General features: G+C 42.5%; 1 protein-coding gene across 1 annotated transcript in view; it reads left to right on the top strand.

Annotated features, from left to right (window-relative positions):
• The window catches only part of TBC1D32 (TBC1 domain family member 32), a 170,900-nt gene that overhangs the window by 103,205 nt on the left and 50,582 nt on the right, over positions 1-17,113 (top strand). The window contains exon 26 of the mRNA XM_025208839.1: positions 3,162-3,287. Within this exon, the coding sequence (XP_025064624.1) occupies positions 3,162-3,287 (126 nt within the window). The remainder of the gene's footprint in view (positions 1-3,161; positions 3,288-17,113) is intronic.

The raw sequence follows: 17,113 nt of genomic DNA, 5'->3' as shown, positions 1-17,113 counted from the left end.
ATTCAGGGTGCAAGAAGAAACCCAGCCATTACAGAATTTCTGCTCTTAATAGTTCAGGTTGGAGATCTTTTAATCTTCTGGTCTGTCAGACTTAGAGTGGACTCTTAGGCTAAGTACAATAAAAGAAAAAGCTTGAGGTAGACTAGATTAAACCTCCATGAGTTTCTCTAACCTGCGAAAAAGAGATCAGGAAGTAACAGAATACGCATTCTTCCACTTGTAGTGGGGTGAGAGAGGGCACAGTGATGCCTGTACTGGCAGGCTGGGGGCGCTTCCACGTGCCTCCTGCTCTGCCAGACACTGCTGAACACCCAAGCCCAGCCAGTGAGCAGGTCACACCTGATTTGCTGCTGGGCACAAACCACCACCTCCTCCTGTCAGTCACCAGGAGGGGGAGAGCCAGGAGAGAATCTTTCCCTGGCCCTCCACCCCCACAGCTGCCCACAGGAGAGGGAGGAAGTGGAGGCCCCCATCCCTTCCCCTCCTCCAGCCAGAACTACTTGAGGTATACTGCAGGGTGCTTTCTCCTCTCCCCAGCCAGGGCTGTGTTCCCTGCCAGTTGTTAAGGGTGGAGAGGGAAGAAGGGGATGGTGGGGGAAGTGGAATCCCCTGTCCTGGTCCCCCCTGAATGCAGCCAGAACCTCTGGGGGGAGGAACACTGTGGGGGGCTTTCTCCACTCCCCCACCGACTTGCCCAGCCAGGGCTGCGTTCCCCAGCCCCGTGCTAGCAGCATTCCCTTTAAGCTGCATGGTGTGCACAGCCCCGCAGGCATGCCTGGCAGCGTGGCATGAACACACATGCACGGCTGCATAGCTTAGACAGAATGCTGCCTGCTGGTGGTTAGGGATGGGGGAAGGTGGAGGATGGTGTAGAAAGAGCCACTGGGAGAGCTGTAGTAGGGGACTGTCTCTCCTACTCTGCTGCCTGTGCACCTTCTCCAGGGGTTCTGGCTGGGGTGGGGGCCTCCATTTTCCCCCCAGCCCCCCTGCACCCAACTACCCTAACAGCTAGCAGGGAGTTGGCCCACAGTCCCTTGCCTTGGCTGGGTGAGTCATGACGGGAGGAAGGAAAGCCCCCATGGCATGCTCCCCCCATCAGTTCTGGCTGTTAGGGGAGGGGTGGGTCAGGGGTCTCTGTCCCTTCCCACGCCAGCTCCTACAGGGTCCAGCTGACAGACACAAGACACAGGCAGGCTGGGGAGTAGAGGCTTTTGAGAATGTAAGACAGTAAATAGCTTGGTGTTGGGTGAGAAACCTTTAGTTTTGGGGAAAATACAGTGTTAGCACTTAAAGGATAAAAAACCGCCATGCACATGGAGAGAATCCAAAACATAAATATGTAATATATTTTAAAATTGTGTGCATATCTGTGTGTATGTGTATATATCCTCTTAATATAAATCACAAAATGTCATAAGTTTAGTCCAGTTACACTTATTTTGCTCTGTCACAACCTTGAGGCAGAAGAGCACAGGCGGAATGTCCACCCAAGCCCCTGTGGACCCTGCTTGCTCCCCCCAATCCCTCTACCCCCCTATCCCCCTGCTGCTATCTCCCCATCCTGACTTACCTTGGATCGTGTTGCCATTTTTAACTCACTCTAACCTCCCCAAGTGTCTGTAGTTTTGGGGGAAATATGACTTAAGCACTTACAGGATAAAAACAGTCATGCACATGGAGAGAATCCAAAATGTAATATATTTTAAAATTGGGTTCACGACTGTTAGAGGTGCACTAATTCACCAGTCCATATCGTATCGGCACCAGTAAAAGGAAAATTGACATTATTGGCAATTGGCTTTTTTTGGCTGAGGTGTTCGATAATGTTGCTGATAAATGCTGCATGTGTACATGCAGCCATGGAATGCACACGGCTCGGAATGCAGCCCAGCAGCTTGGAGAGCAACATCCAACTGGTAAGACTGTTGGGGGGAAGGGGCGTGGGGGAAGGAAGGGATGTGAGGCAGGGAATGGGGTAGGGGCAGGTGCTGCACAGCTGAGGCGGGGCAGGTTCTGGGATGGAACCGCAGTAGCTCATCTGGGGGCACCAGAGGGTGGGGGGGCGACTCCCTCTGCTGCACTCACCCCTGGGGAGGCATGTGTCCCACCAATCTGCGCATTGAGTGAGAGCGGGCTGCCCACTGTGTTCTTGGGGCTGGGGCTACACTTGTGTGAGGCAGGTGGTAGCAGCATTTGGAGGGGGGCTGTGGCAAATTTTGGGGTGGCTGTAATCCCCACCCCCCCATAGCTCCTCCTCCCAATGCTGTCACCTGCCTCTCCCTGCCCAACTCAAGCACAGCCCTGGCTCTGCCTCCCCACTGGGAAGAGCCCAGCGTAGCCCCCAGCCCACAGAGGCAGCCCACCCCATGCATAGATCCGGGGGGCACATGCCCTCCATATCTCCCACAGGGTGTATGCAATGGTGGGAGCCACCCCCCTGCACTACCCAGGTGAGCCACCCACGGCTCCATCCCAGGCTCCATCCCACCCCAGCTGTGCAGCACCTACCTCTGCCCCAGCCCTACTCCTTCCCTCACCATGGGGGCCTTGATCTGCCCCCACTACGCCTCTTCCTCCCCCCCACAGACTTACCAGCCAGGCTGCTTTCCAAGATGTCGAGCTGCATGTCACCAATCAGATCAGTATTGGCTGATATCGCTGGTCAATAACCAGCCATCAGTATCGGCCTAAAAAATCTTTATCAGTGCCCCCCTAACATCTGTGTGTATGTGTATACATCCTTTTTATATAAATAATAAAATGTCACGAGTTTAGATCAGTTGTACTTTCTTTGCGATTTAATTTTTGAATGGCTTAGATTGCCTTAGATGGCTTAGATTGATTTAGATAGATGCTCTTGTAGATTAAGATCTTTTCTTTTTCCTAAGTAGGTCTTTTGTATTTGTGGACCATTTTGAAGGCTAAACACACATGGGAGGCAGATGTCTAAATACCTTTAGAAACCTAATATTTTTGGACTACAGGTACTTAAGTTAGCATGATAACTGCCAGTTCTTTTTTTTGGACCAATTCTATTTTATGGGTGGTACCCCCTAGGCCATTCTGTAGCTTGGGGATTTGTATTGGTTTGCACACATTTTAAATATAGCTATAATGTGCAATATAAAACAACATAATTTTTTAAAATTTTTTTGTTTCAGATAGTAATCTCAACAAGTTGTTGTCATCTTTAAAAAATCCAGATAAGCAGACAGGATGGACAGAGAATTGTAGAAAACAGTTTTGCAAAATTATGAAATCCAAACCTGATCTCATCAGTGGAACCAGTGAGTACTCCCTGCCCCACGCCCTCCCTGTAGCCCCGCCATCCGCTCAGGCATTGTGGGCTTTTAAAAGTGCCCAGCACTGTGGTGTGTGCAGTTGTATAAGTGGCGAAATGCACACCAGCGCTGAGAAAATGTCAGTGACGTGCTTTAGAACTAAAACACATCAGAGATTCAAAAGTGCACTGCCCCCATTTTCTGTCTACTGTAGCACATTTCACCATTTATACAACTGTACGCGAAGCAGCGCAGTGTGTGTCAGCTCATGTGCAGAGCAGACTCGATTAATTGATTCTGTTCCGGCCTGCCAGATCTCAGGCACGTCGTGGGACAAAAAGGTACGTGTATAAATGCCCAGTTTCTCATAAGTGTCCTTAGCTAAATCTTACATGATTCTTAGGTCATTCTACTTGGATATGTAGTCTTGAACTGCCTCAGGGAAAAAGGAATTTAACCCATTTTTCATTTCTTAGGCAAGTGTTCCAGCTACTCGACTATTATACAAAAGATGCCAACCACTGTCCTGGTTTTGAATTAAAGTTATTTTGGGTGAACTAACTTAGGTATGCTCAGAGTGTTATTACAAGGTTAGGGAGCCCTCTGGGAATTTAGGTACAGGTACACCTGCTTTACAAATCCAATATGACCTTTGATGGGAGATTAAATACCTAAACCAGGGGCGGGCAATTATTTTGGGCAGAGGGCCGCTTACTGAGTTTTGGCAAGCCATTGAGGGCTGCATGACAGGCAGCCCAGGGCAGATAAATATTAATTTTCTAAATTTTTTAGGGGCCCCGCAGGCTGGATAGAATGGTCTGGCAGGCCACATCCGGCCCCCAGGCTTCATTTTGCCCACCTCTGGCCTAAACAGTCACCTGAGGCAAGATGATGGTGCCTCCGGGCATGTCTAGTAGCTGAACTTAAGGGATAAAGACAGGGTTCAGAGTTAGCAAAACCTTAGATGTCTATGTGATTTCAAGTGCTTACAGGAGTTAAATAGGATTCCTTGAATCACCTAGGAGTTGGTCCCAGTTCTACTTAAGTTCCACCTTACCAGAGTCCCATTTTAGGCACCTAAGTTATTTTGTGAATATTGCATCTAATCTACCTATGTATGACTTTCCATCTGTAAAATAGACAGTTTGTATTTCACAGCAGTTTTGTGAGGTTAAGCATGCTAATTGGTTTGATGTTTATAGTAATATAGTAGATAACCTGTCCTTTGCTATTCCTGTGGGATACATCAATATTGCTATGCCATAATATTAGTAGAAACATAATACATTAGCTCAACACTGTTGCTACAGCCACAGGATCTATCTCTGACGTACTACTTTTGCAGTGGAATAAAAATTGGTAGCATTTATATTTGGTTATTTATATAGAAAAATAGTAACCTGAGATAACAGGGATCTCCAGAGCAAAAATATCAATCCCTACTCATGCTTAGAACTTTTAAAGAATTTAAAACACATCTCAATTTTTGGTTCTGTTCTTAAAATGTACTGTCTTAAGAAACACTAATTTGCTCTTTAAAAAGAAGTTATATAATCAAAAGCAATGCTTCTGTGCTTTAATAAAAGGAATGTAGCCCTTAATGCATTTTGTTATGAGGAGTCAGTGCATAAATAAAATACATAAACAATGGTTAGAGCCTCAGAACCTGTCTCCTCCTGTTCCTCATTTGTGTTGATGTGTCTTCTCTGTGTTTCTGGGTGGTTGTTTTATGGTTTTTCTTCCCCCTTGTTTTCTTCCTTTCTGCTGTGGTGTATTAATTTCTTCAGTCTTCCATGAGGAAGGAAGAATTAAAATAACTTCAGTTTGTCATGTTGCCTGTAGGCTATTCCAGTGACTAACATTGAATAAGTTATATTGTTTCTTTGGAATTGACCACAGTTAATTAACTCTATTAATATTCTTGATATAGAGATAGGAATTTGAGATATAAGTATATGCTCAACAACCTAGTTAAGTCACTTTAGGTTCTCTCTAAGGCTGCTTTAGATTCTTGAAGTTCCACCTGGGAGGCATTCTTCCTCTGCTAACAGGGCTTTTAAAAACAATTGAAAAATAATGGCCTTTCAGCCCAGTAACGGGCTCTCTCTCTTAACTTTAGCAAGGTTGGGTTGAAAACAGTGGGTATATCTACACATACACAGTTACTGCATGGTAACTTAGGTTATTGCACAGTAACTTAAAATTACTGTGCAGTACAGGCACGTGTCTACACGTGCGCACCCATACTCCACAGTAACTATGGTGACTTACACCAACTTGGGCATACATTTGCTACCTGCATGATGCAGATTTACACCCAAGTAGTTACTATGCAGTAAGGCACCTGTAGATGCCTTACTACGCAGTAACACATGCAGATGCCGATGTAAAAACCACTTACTGTTCAGTAAATTACTGCATGGTAAATTACTGCACAGTAAATGCACGTGTAGATATGCCCAGTGACTGTTTAAAGTAGGCTGGCTGCTCTCCTGGTATCATTCCCAAATCCTGTCCTTCAGGTCTCAGATTTTTGTGGGGCTTCCACTTTAACAGTCCATGGTTTCGGTCTTCAGGCACGCGGCCGGCAAGACTTCATGGTCACCATTCAGGTGAAGCTGTAAACAAGGCGTGTATTTTCTTCTCCCCCATGAAAAATGTAAGAATTGTTTGCCTCTGCAGTACTTGTATGAGTTAAAAGCAGGAGAAATTTTTTTTGGTTTCTTTGTTTTTGCTTGTTTTTGCCACTAAAGCAAAACCAATACAACTCTACAACACAAAATTGTTCAGTAAGACAGTTGCTTTTTAGAGTAGACCATAGTTTAGGAAGGCAGTCAATAAAACCAACAAGTGAGAAAACTTCTTGTAAAAGCTCTTGTACAAAATAATTGTATCCCAGCATGTGCGCTATGCATGGGGGACCAAAATTTCACCTTCACTTGTAAAGTACGCTAGAAGCAATAGTGCAAAAGTAACAGAAAACCTCAAAGTAACTTGTAAAGAAAATGATTCAGTGAAAACATAATTGAGTAATTTTATTTATCTGTATGTGGCTCATCCCAGTTTTTATCAAAAGTTATTATACTAAACTACAATCATAACACCCTGTGAATTTAAGTTAAGGCTTTTACTTTTCATTTGGAGACATGTATACAAACACACACATTTAAGAGCTTTTTACAAAAGATGAGCAAATAGATGTCAATAACACAAAACAGTAGAGCACATTTTATAGGAATTACAGCTTATTTTTTAGTGGTAGAAGTGTACCAATTAAAAAATCCTAATGTAAAAGATACTTCGAGGGGTTTTTTTTCTTGCATCTTTCATACTAAACTCATAACCTATTGAGCAATTTTTAAAATTGTGGATACGTATAATCATTTTAATGTTTGTGTAGTCAAGCTGTTTGACTGCAGCATATTTACAAGTCTGATCTCTTGCTTGGATTATATTAAATTTGTGCTGAAAATTGTCACTGTATCTTCCTGAATATATAAAAAAAAAAGCAAGCAATTGTCAAGATAATATATTGTTTATGTAGAAACAGAACACTTGATGTTTAAAATAGCATGCTGACAAAAGGAATGAACAGAGATATATTTTATACTTTGTAGTAAGCCATATCCAACCTCAAAAGCTGGCATGGTTTATTTGCTGTAACATCCCTTATGTTTTTAAAAAACAAAAGCTGAGAATTTTAAAGGAAAATATTGTGATGTTATTAACAGGAAAACAAATTATTAGGATTTATACAATATAAGTATTCTTGCATGAAATAGTATGGGGAATAGTTAAGCAACAAAATATTTACGAAGTTATGTTTGCACATTGCATGGGCCTTGAAGATGCATAATAAAAGTGCTGCTATACTTGCAGACAAGGCTATTCTAGAACTGGCCGTGAATGACTTGAGGATAATTTCAGTGACCACCTCTCTCCCCGTGCCCCCAAAAACCCAAAACAAAACAAAAAAATTAGCATCAAAGAATGATGTTATAAATAAGTGAAGGTATTGTTGATCTCAGATATGCTAAAAGGTCCTGTTCAGATGAAGTATATTTCATTTGGCACTGTTTCAAAACAGCAACATTTCTACTGTTGCTAGATGCGTGACGAATAGGTCCAAGGAGGTGATACTTCCCCTCTATCGGGCGCTGGTCAGACCGCAGTTGCAGTACTGCGTGCAATTCTGGGCGCCGCACTTCAAGAGGGATGCGGATAACCTGGAGAGGGTTCAGAGAAGGGCCACTCGTATGGTTAAGGGCCTACAGACCAAGCCCTACGAGAAGAGACTAGAGAAACTGGATCTATTCAGCCTCCGCAAGAGAAGGTTGAGAGGCGACCTTGTGGCTGCCTATAAGTTCATCACGGGGGCACAGAAGGGAATTGGTGAGTATTTATTCACCAAGGCGCCCCCGGGGGTTACAAGAAATAATGGCCACAAGATAGCAGAGAGCAGATTTAGATTGGACATTAGGAAGAACTTCTTCACAGTTAGAGTGGCCAAGGTCTGGAACGGGCTCCCAAGGGAGGTGGTGCTCTCCCCTACCCTGGGAGTCTTCAAGAGGAGGTTAGATGAGTATCTAGCTGGGGTCATCTAGACCCAGTACTCTTTCCTGCTTATGCAGGGGGTCGGACTCGATGATCTATTGAGGTCCCTTCCAACCCTAACATCTATGAATCTACTAGCTCTCTTCATTTGAGCAAGCTTAATTTTAAATGAAAATGCTTTAAGGTAAACCCGTCGTGCTGTTATTTTGCACGTGTATTACTGGTATCAGTATTAAAAATCTTATGTTTTAGCTTGTGAAACTGTGTGTGGAGTTCTGGAGAAACTTTGGAAAGGGAATAGGCTAGTTTTTCTGCCTATGCTCAATACTGTCATGGTCAGCAGTGGAACAGCGTTTGTGACTGGCAACAGTTGTGCCATGTTTTCTCCCCTCCTGAAACTAGGAGTGGTTTCTCTGTAGAAGATGGTGACTGTGCTAGGGGAAAAAAAGGCATAGTGACATGTAGATGAGAGCTATGCAACTTCCAACTGGCTGGGGGCTGCATCCCCGCCTCCCCCCAACCTCCCAAGCAACACACTCCATGGATGACCTCCCAAACCCGCCACTGCACTGTGTGTCCATGACCGTCCATCAAGGTACACTGAATGCCCACTCGGCGGATCACCACTGCACACCTCTATCCTCTCTGCTCCCCCAGCACACTGCATGCCTCAGGCTCACCCTCAGCTCCCTGTGCTACCCTACCATATGGGGCAGAAAGCAACAGCCAAAGGAGGGAGGGGAAGCCCAGAGTCTCCAGCTGCTGTTACAGCCAGAGAAATGGAGCGGGAGCAGCAGCCAGGTAGGAGCTCAGGGGCTGTAACTTCGTGCAGCCTGAGGGCTAGCAGTTGGACAGCCCTGCTGTAAATCATCAGAGAACCTGGTAAACAGTTGGACAATGAGATTCAAAAAGCATTGTCATCCAAGAGTCAAGAAAGGAAGAAACTGACCACTAAGGAACCAGAGAAACCAGAAGGGGAGACCTGATAATCTGTAATTGTCACAAGCAAGAGGATTAGATTGCATTTTAATATGGCTGAAAACAAATGAGGATCAACTATAAAGGTGAATTAGGACACAAGTGATTTATATTCAAAGGGATGGTTCAGTGTTCTTTTTTCAGTCTGTGTCTATGTGGATTGTACTCATGGTGCACATGTATCCTGTATACCCTTGTGCTAGTCCTTGGGTTCTCTGAAAGCGGCATAAGGGGCAAAGCAGCCTCAACAGCCACTGAGGAATTCCAGTAATATCCCTTACAAAGTTAGATACTCTGCTATGAATCATTTCTTTTTACTTGAATGTACTGTAATATTCATAGTTGAATATCCTCAGGGATCTGTTTTTCTTTACTTACCTGTTGGCATCATAAAATATGTTTAAGGAAAAAAAGACTTCAAAATTAGATAAGATAAGCTTCTTGGTACCAGAGCATTTACTTTCTAATACCTGAACCAAGGTCCCTGGGTTTTAAGTCCGATTCATCTTGTGGGGGAGAATTTCTTCTGAACATTATAAATGGACATGATAAATGATTTTTTTTTATTTAGGAAAAGTAATTTTCCATCCAGGTATGGGTGATTTTTAATTATTTCAAGATAATGGTAGTGGCAACAGTAGCATGGGAAAGGTCAGCCTTCCCTTCCCCTCTTTCCCCACCCAATCCTCCTATCTACAGTGGTCAGAATACCTGTATGCCCTCCCCCCTGCCACAGGCAGTCAGTGAGTTTGCTATGCCTCTAACTAAAGAGAAGAGACTCTTTAGATTACTGATGTATGTCTTTAGACACATAGCATGGGGTCTTTAGACACAGCATGGGAAGAGACACCATTCTCATAGTTTCTTCAAGATATATTATGTCTTTTGCTTGTCTGTAAACAAATTTTGTACAATAGGTAGCATTTCATTGCTTACATCCTGAAAAAGAAGTTGAATATCTCCCAAAGAATATAATGCGCTTGCTGATGGAAGATCAAGGCTATTCTTTCTGTTACAATTACCATAGATCCCTCCACTCTGAGCTTGTCAGGGACTATGTTTGCGCACTCACTATTTAAGCAGTGTTGGCATAAGGCCTGGTCATGGATAAACTTAGGATGGGAATTAAAAGATTTCCAGTATGAGTAGTGATGGCAAATATATCTAACTAGCTTTAAGATGCACCTTGAAAAATTTAATGAAAATAATTATTTCACAAGATTGCCTTTGATAGTGGGATACTAAACTAAATATCCCAAGGTGTTCCGTGATACTGTGATTCCCCACTCCTCTGATTGCTCCCATGGACTCTGTTTTCCCTCCCACTGACTTTGTTTGATCCTCCAGTCCCCCCCAACTAAACCCTCTATCCCCAACATGGCCATTTTTAACTTGATCTAACCTCCCTCTAACTTTCTTTAGTGGTTTGAGATTTGCCTCTGAATTCACCTTCCCCCTTCCCTTCCCTTCAGAGTTCCTCCTATTTCAGGACTAACTGGGGAGAAGGGATGAGGATGTGTTGTTTTATATATAAGGGACTGATTCACGCACTAGGATAAAAACAATTCTGAATTCCCTGGTGGGCACAGATTTTTTTGTACAGTTCCACAGCTTAACTCTAGGAATAGGAGATCCATTAAGCATGAATGCACAGACACAACTTTCAAAGAACAATAGTTATTAGCAATCATAGGTCTGTCGGCCTGGTGTCAATCTTGGGGAAAATAATGAAACTGCTAATATGGGATTCCATTAATACATGTTTAAAGAAGGGTATTATAATAATGCCAAACAACAAAGGTTATGGAAAATAGCCCTTGTCAGAAAATGGCTTTTTTAAGATAAAGTTTTTGGTTTATAAAGATAGGTATATTAGTTAAATTGAATGCTGTAAGACATTTAAGTTGGTACCACACAAAATTTGATTAAGAAATTAGAACAATACAGTATCCATATGTTATATATTAAACGGATTAAAGCCTGCTAAAAGCTAGGTCTGCAGAGGTAATTATAAATGGAAACCATCCTCAATCAGATGTGTATTTAGTGGGTTCTTGCAGATATTGATTCTTATTTTATATACTTCGCACTTTTTCAGTCGTTTGAAATAAAATATAAAATCTTTACTGATAAAGCTTACAAAAATGCAGATTGGACAAGTGTTAGGCAATGAAGGGAATGTACCTCTTATGTAGAATAATCTGGATTATTTGGTGATCAGGCGGCAAACAGACAAGATGGATTTCAATCTGGCCAAACGTCCATCTGGAAACTATACAGGAAGATTTGGATGTATGTGTTTAAGAAAGCAGTGATTTTACAAAATACCTGGGGTCAGAGTGGATAACTAGTTGAGCAGTCAAGAGCTGGAAGCCAATCTGAAAAAGTAAATTAGTACATATTTTTAACACCTTCCATCTTGTCCTTCACATCATTAACTGTTGAAAGATTTTTCAGGCAAATTTTCCATCACTGTAAAATTTTAAAACAAGTTTGGGTATTTTTCTAAATGGTAATCTCTAGTTCAAACATAGCTATTAAGATTAAAGCTGAATTAATTCAAGGTTTTCCTTTATCCTGTGCTATGCAGAACGTCAAACTAGATCAGGCATGCTCAACTCCTGGTCTGCGAACAAGATCTGGCCCTAAATGGGTTTGGTTCAAGGTACCTAATGGACACCTTCTCCCTTATGGCCCATAATGATCAGTTGAGAATCCACTTTGGAAGTACCAACATTTTACTTGGCAATAACATGTAGGACAGGTCAGCACCGTTTTTAGGCAGAGTGCCAAAAATACCCGCAACCTCAACTTGTAAGATGTTGATGTGCCAGGACGGCTGGTGAGGGAGCCATGAGGGGGCCTGATCCTTGTTCTGACAGTGCAACCCTGGCTCCCCCGCCATCTGCCCCAAGGTGCACATTAGGGGTGTGCGAAGCAGGCCATATTTGATTCGGATTCGGCCCGATTTGGGGGACAGTGATTTGATTCATTGATTCGAATCACTGTCCCAATTCAATTTGGCCAAATCCACATCTGAAGATTTGATTCTGATACGGAAAACAACAATTCGGCCATAGGCACAGTTTAATTTTTTTTTTTTTTTTACGTACCTTGAGGTACCAGGTGTGGCTCGTGAATGCTGAGATGGTGGGGTGGGTGGAGTGTCCCACAGGAGTGTGGGGGGGCCTCTGCATGCTTACTGGTGGACCAAGAAGTGGACCAAAAGTACAGTGGTTGGCTGCAGGGAGACCCCAGGTTCCCCCTCACACCCAGGAGACACCAGTGGCCGAGCTAGGGGGCGGGTAGGAGGGTCCCCCACACACTCCTCAGTGGACCCAGAAGTAGACAGGAAGTGCTTCTGGTCCACTTCCAGGTCTGCTGCTGAGCACACTGGGGACCCCCCACACTCCTGTGGGATGCTCCATCTGCCCCACAATCTCAGCGTTCACAAGCCACCTGGTACTTTGAGGTATGTAGAAAAAACATACAAAGCTGTGTCTATGTTCAAATCAAATCAGAGGCTTCTGATTTGATTCGGAGAGATTAATGGGTCTCCTGATCCGATTTGGAGATTTAGCTGCTGAATCGGGCGGAATCTCTACTGAATTAAATCAGCTACCAAAGCTTTGCACAGCCCTAGCGCTCATGTACCCACCACCAGCAACAAGCCAGGTTGGGGCTTCGTAGACCCCAGTGCAACTGTTTGCAGCCTCCCAACTGCCTGCTGCAGCCAGCCTGGGCTCTTGGTAGGCCTCTGCCTCTTGCCATGGAGACTAGGCTGCTCGCAGCAGGTGATGGGTAGGCTACAAGCAGCTGCACCAGGGTCTGCAGAGCCCCAGCCCAGCTCATTTCTGGTGGCAGATGCATGCATGCCTCAGGGAGGACAATGGGGAAGGGGCTGGGGCCATACTGCCACAAGAAGAATTGGGCCTCTCACAGCTACCCCAGCATCCACCCCAAGGTACACATGCCAAGCAGAATGGTAGTTGCTTCTGAGCTTTGGAACTTCCTCCCCATAGAGTTGTACCAGATTTCAACCCTGGACATTTTCTGGAAGTACCATAAGACCTACCTATTTGGGCAGATATTTATCAAGCAATGCTAGGCTTTGTATGGGAGAATCTGTTTCATATTTTGTGTTAATATTTCACTTGCTTTTATATGCTATTCTGTCTTCCTGTAAGCTGTTGGGAAGGTTGACATATAAATCTAATAAGTAAATCCTCAGTTACTGTAAATGTGCAGAACTGACGTTAGTGAACAGAGGAAGGTAGTTTGCTGTGTTAGTCTAAAGCCAGAGAGTAGGGCTGTGTGAAACAGCTGTGTTTTGATTCAGTTTTGGATTCAGCCGTTTTGGAGGACAGCGATTCGTTTCAGTGTTTCAGATCACTGTTCTGTTTCGTTTCAGCTGAATCTGTTTTGGAGATTCAGCTCTGCCGAATCTCCTCCAAAAGTGTTTCGAATGTGCTGCAAGCTTCTCACAGCCCTACTGCCCAGTTGGGTGGGGCTTGAGGCCCCAGCAGGGAGCATGATGGGGCCGTGGGTGGCTCATCCAGGGAATCCTGGAAGCAATACAGAGTGGCGAGTAAGCCTGCTGGTCCCTGCTCCACGACTGCTCCACAGGGAGCTGAGATCCATGCCAGGGGTCTCCTTACCACTACTGCCTGCCCCGTGCAGCCCCACATCGCTGGGGCAGCTGTTTCCCTGCAAGCCTCCAAAACTCCAAAATTTTCCGAAACATTTTCAATACCTCATTTCATTTCAGAGATGTTTCGGAGCCTTCTGTTTCAATTTGGGTTTGGTGTTTCAGGCACCAAAATGGCCCAAAAAAACCTCTGAAATGAAACGGCTGCCGAAATTTTGCACAGCCCTACCAAACAGAAGGCAGGGTAGAAACACACTATATAGATGGCAAAAAAATGAACACGAAATTGCGGAAGAAGAAATCATCCATAGACTGGATTGTATTAAGCATGGTCTAAACAGGGATTACCTATTCTTTATCATGTTACCTGAATTAGCTTTTGTGATCCCTTTGTCTCTTTGAATTTATTACTTACTTGTCTCTCCCAATAGTGCCATTCCCCTGCCCCCCTCTGCCCCCACACTTTTCCTTCCCTCCTTCCCTTCCCTGTGTTTTGTATTCAAATCACTTTCCCTGTTTGATAGTCTTTACTATGCATGTCCTTTCACAGCATCTGATAAAGTGAGCTTGGGCTCAGAAAAACTTAGACATCTCTCTGATCTATGCATCTATAAGGTGCATCTCTACCCTTTTTCCTGATGTCAATAAAGCCTTGTCAGTTGAAACCAGCTAAGGAACTGTTCATTATTTCTAGGGAGTTCAGTTGTCCCTATTGACTTCAGTGTCAAAAAAAAATCTACATTTACTCTTGTTCTTTTGTTTCAGCAATCTGGATTTTGTGCATCATAAATGTTTCATGGTTTTATCCTTGCTCTTTTATAGAAAAAAAAAAAGAAGACTAATGGATCTCCACCATTTTGATGGAGATTTACTTCCCTATACCATATTTGTTACTTTTGAAATCTAAAGGCCTGTGGATTCCAGAAGGTGCTTGAACATAAACAGCTTTGGCATAAGTTGCTAAATAAGCTTTTAGGTGCAACCACAGCTACAAAAAGCAAGCCTCTCTCATTTTACATGAACATTGTCTCAGGAGAAATGTCTTCTCCTATGAAGACACTCAATTTATTTGTTAGTCAACATGTTTCAATACACCTTGCTTATATATCTTTTTCTCTCGCAAACCTCTTTAAGAGTTTTCACAGCCCCTTGATAGGCACTTAGATGAATACTTTTCAATGGCTAAAATCAATTTTGTGCTTGAGTTTCAAAAAATTGCTTAGCAGTTTATCTTTTGCTTCTCCCATTAACTCAAGCACTGAACTGAAATATTTGACTGTTAGGTCAAGCATGTGGATGCCTTCCAATAAAAAAGCAACAAATTAAAAACATTCTGTTTTGACTTTAAATTTTGTGAATTGTGCAATATTTTAATCCTGTGACATTGCTCCTATTAGTATTAGAGTATGGCGTGTGTTATCTACCTGAATGTAAAACATTATGTACGCAATGTGTTACTACATATGAAGTCCAAGTTTCCTCAGACTTCTTTATCTTCCATCTCTTAATCTCTTGTTTTAATTGCACATTTATTGGATTTATTTTTATAGTGCTTGTGCTTTCCAGGATTGAAGATTGTCCTGCTGTATAAATACAATATAGTATGTTAATCTATGTTAAAGGTTTTATTTGTCTCCTTTAGGGGGGAAAAGAGTTTTTACAAATACCATTTTTAAGGCAAATTCTGAATCACAGAGTGGTTAAACTACAGCAGAAAAAGTTCTGAAAATAGTATTTCTTTTGGAAGACAGGCTTAATAACCAAACATTCAGAAGACTTTACCTTCTTTAGGGATCCAAACTCTGTTCGTCTCAGTTGGAAATTCTGCAGTTTCTGAAGAGACTCCCTCTCTCCCTCCACCCCAGTCCCCACAGAATACCCAGAGTGCTGTGTTAGAGTTGGTAAGGCATCTTGATATGGCATGAAGAAGTGCTGGCCTCTCTCCCCTGCTCTGCCCCTGCCCTCACGACGGTGCACCACCAGTACCCGAGCGCCTGTCCGGAACACTGTTGGAGCGCTCTGATTGCTTGTTTCAGACAACCAATCAGAGTACGAATAAAGCTTTCCGGTCAGACAGACAGACAGACAGACTCAGGCTTTTATAATATTAGAACGATTAGGAAAAAATAACTATCATAGTTATTTAATAGTTCTTTCTGTTCAAAGATGAAAGAAAGGAAACAATTTCTTTGTAGTCTCTGTTTGATATATCAGGAGACTGATGTTTCCCTATGAAAGAGGAGTTCTTTGTAATATAAATTTAAGTTCTGTAACTATCAGCATTTGTTACGTGAACTGCCAACATGGGCCCTACTCGTTACTACCACAGTGAAAAATCAGTGGCATAATTACAATTGTTTTTTGAAGACTTCTTTCATGTGGTTTTTGCAGGTTCTTTATGAGGTGAAGTGCCATTTGAGTTTGTTTGGTTTAATGGGGAGACACTGACACATAGTCAATGATCTCCCAGCAACATCCTGTAAGCCACATAAATGTTGGATTGATGAGATATATCTTTCCAATTGTGAAAATGTTTCTCTCCTTAAGTTATTCTTAATAGGCAAAAATCTGTTAAAACAAAGTGATTTAACCTTTTGGACTATAAATCAAATGATGTATACGATTTAATGTCAATATGTACCCTAAAGAGTGCCTGGAGAAAATGTGAAATGGTTATCTTTATACATTTTCTCCTTTATATTCTTGAGGGCATTGTGACTATAAAGTGATATCAGATCTGTTTACATTTGATTTAAATTGGCGATGATAGTTGACTTTGTGTCATCATCCTTTCCTTGTTATGTTTTTGTAATTGCTACTTGGAGTTCTTAATGTAGATCAGTATTGTTTTCTACATGGCTTACTCTCACAATATAGAAAACACATCTTTTAATGTTCTTGTTTGAGGTACTATAGTTTGTCCTGCTGCTGCGTATGAAGGGATTTAACTTCTCCACCCCCTTCCATCCTACACAACACACCTCCCAGCCTAGAGATTGTATTAATATCCATGGGGAACTTTATATTTGCAATGATTATCTGTCTTTTAGCAGCCTGTCTTATGCTATAAAAACATTGTATGATGTGATGCAAAAATACTGGTCAACCTAATACTGACAGTGTCAGCAGAAACTTGCTGGGTAAAAACCTGCCAGGGTAAGAGGTACAGTTCTCCGAATAGCGACCAACTCCTAGCAGCCTACAATACCTGCATACTCAGAGAAGAGTATTATTCGTAAGGAATCTCCATGGAAGGAACAGATCTACTCAGCAAGAAGATCAGAGTTGCAGTACAATACGGATTTATCCTTTTAAGATTTGCTTCTGTTTTCTAATATTTAGTGTGCTTTTCATGTCTTGTTATGAGCATGCAAATAAATATTTTTGCACTACTTATTAGAATGAAGAACAGAGCTTCTCTTTGGTCTGTCAGTGATTTTTGTGGGTTTTTTTTTTTTTTTTTGCCCCTTAGTCTACAAGCATAGACAAATACTGATAAGATTTTGTGGTTTAATTAAAGGTAATTTTCTTTTTATATTGACATTGTGTAACAAATTATGAAGTAATCATTAGAGAATCTAAAGATAATAAGTGATTCGCTTTCAGTTTACACTGAACAGATTCTCAGCAAAGCTATTAAAATTTTAATTTA

The sequence above is a fragment of the Alligator sinensis genome, unplaced genomic scaffold (genome assembly GCF_000455745.1).
Source record: "Alligator sinensis unplaced genomic scaffold, ASM45574v1 scaffold808_1, whole genome shotgun sequence".
Taxonomy (NCBI): Eukaryota; Metazoa; Chordata; order Crocodylia; family Alligatoridae; genus Alligator; species Alligator sinensis.
The sequence above is the reverse complement of the archived record's forward strand: the minus strand, read 5'-3'. Positions and strand labels throughout refer to the sequence as shown.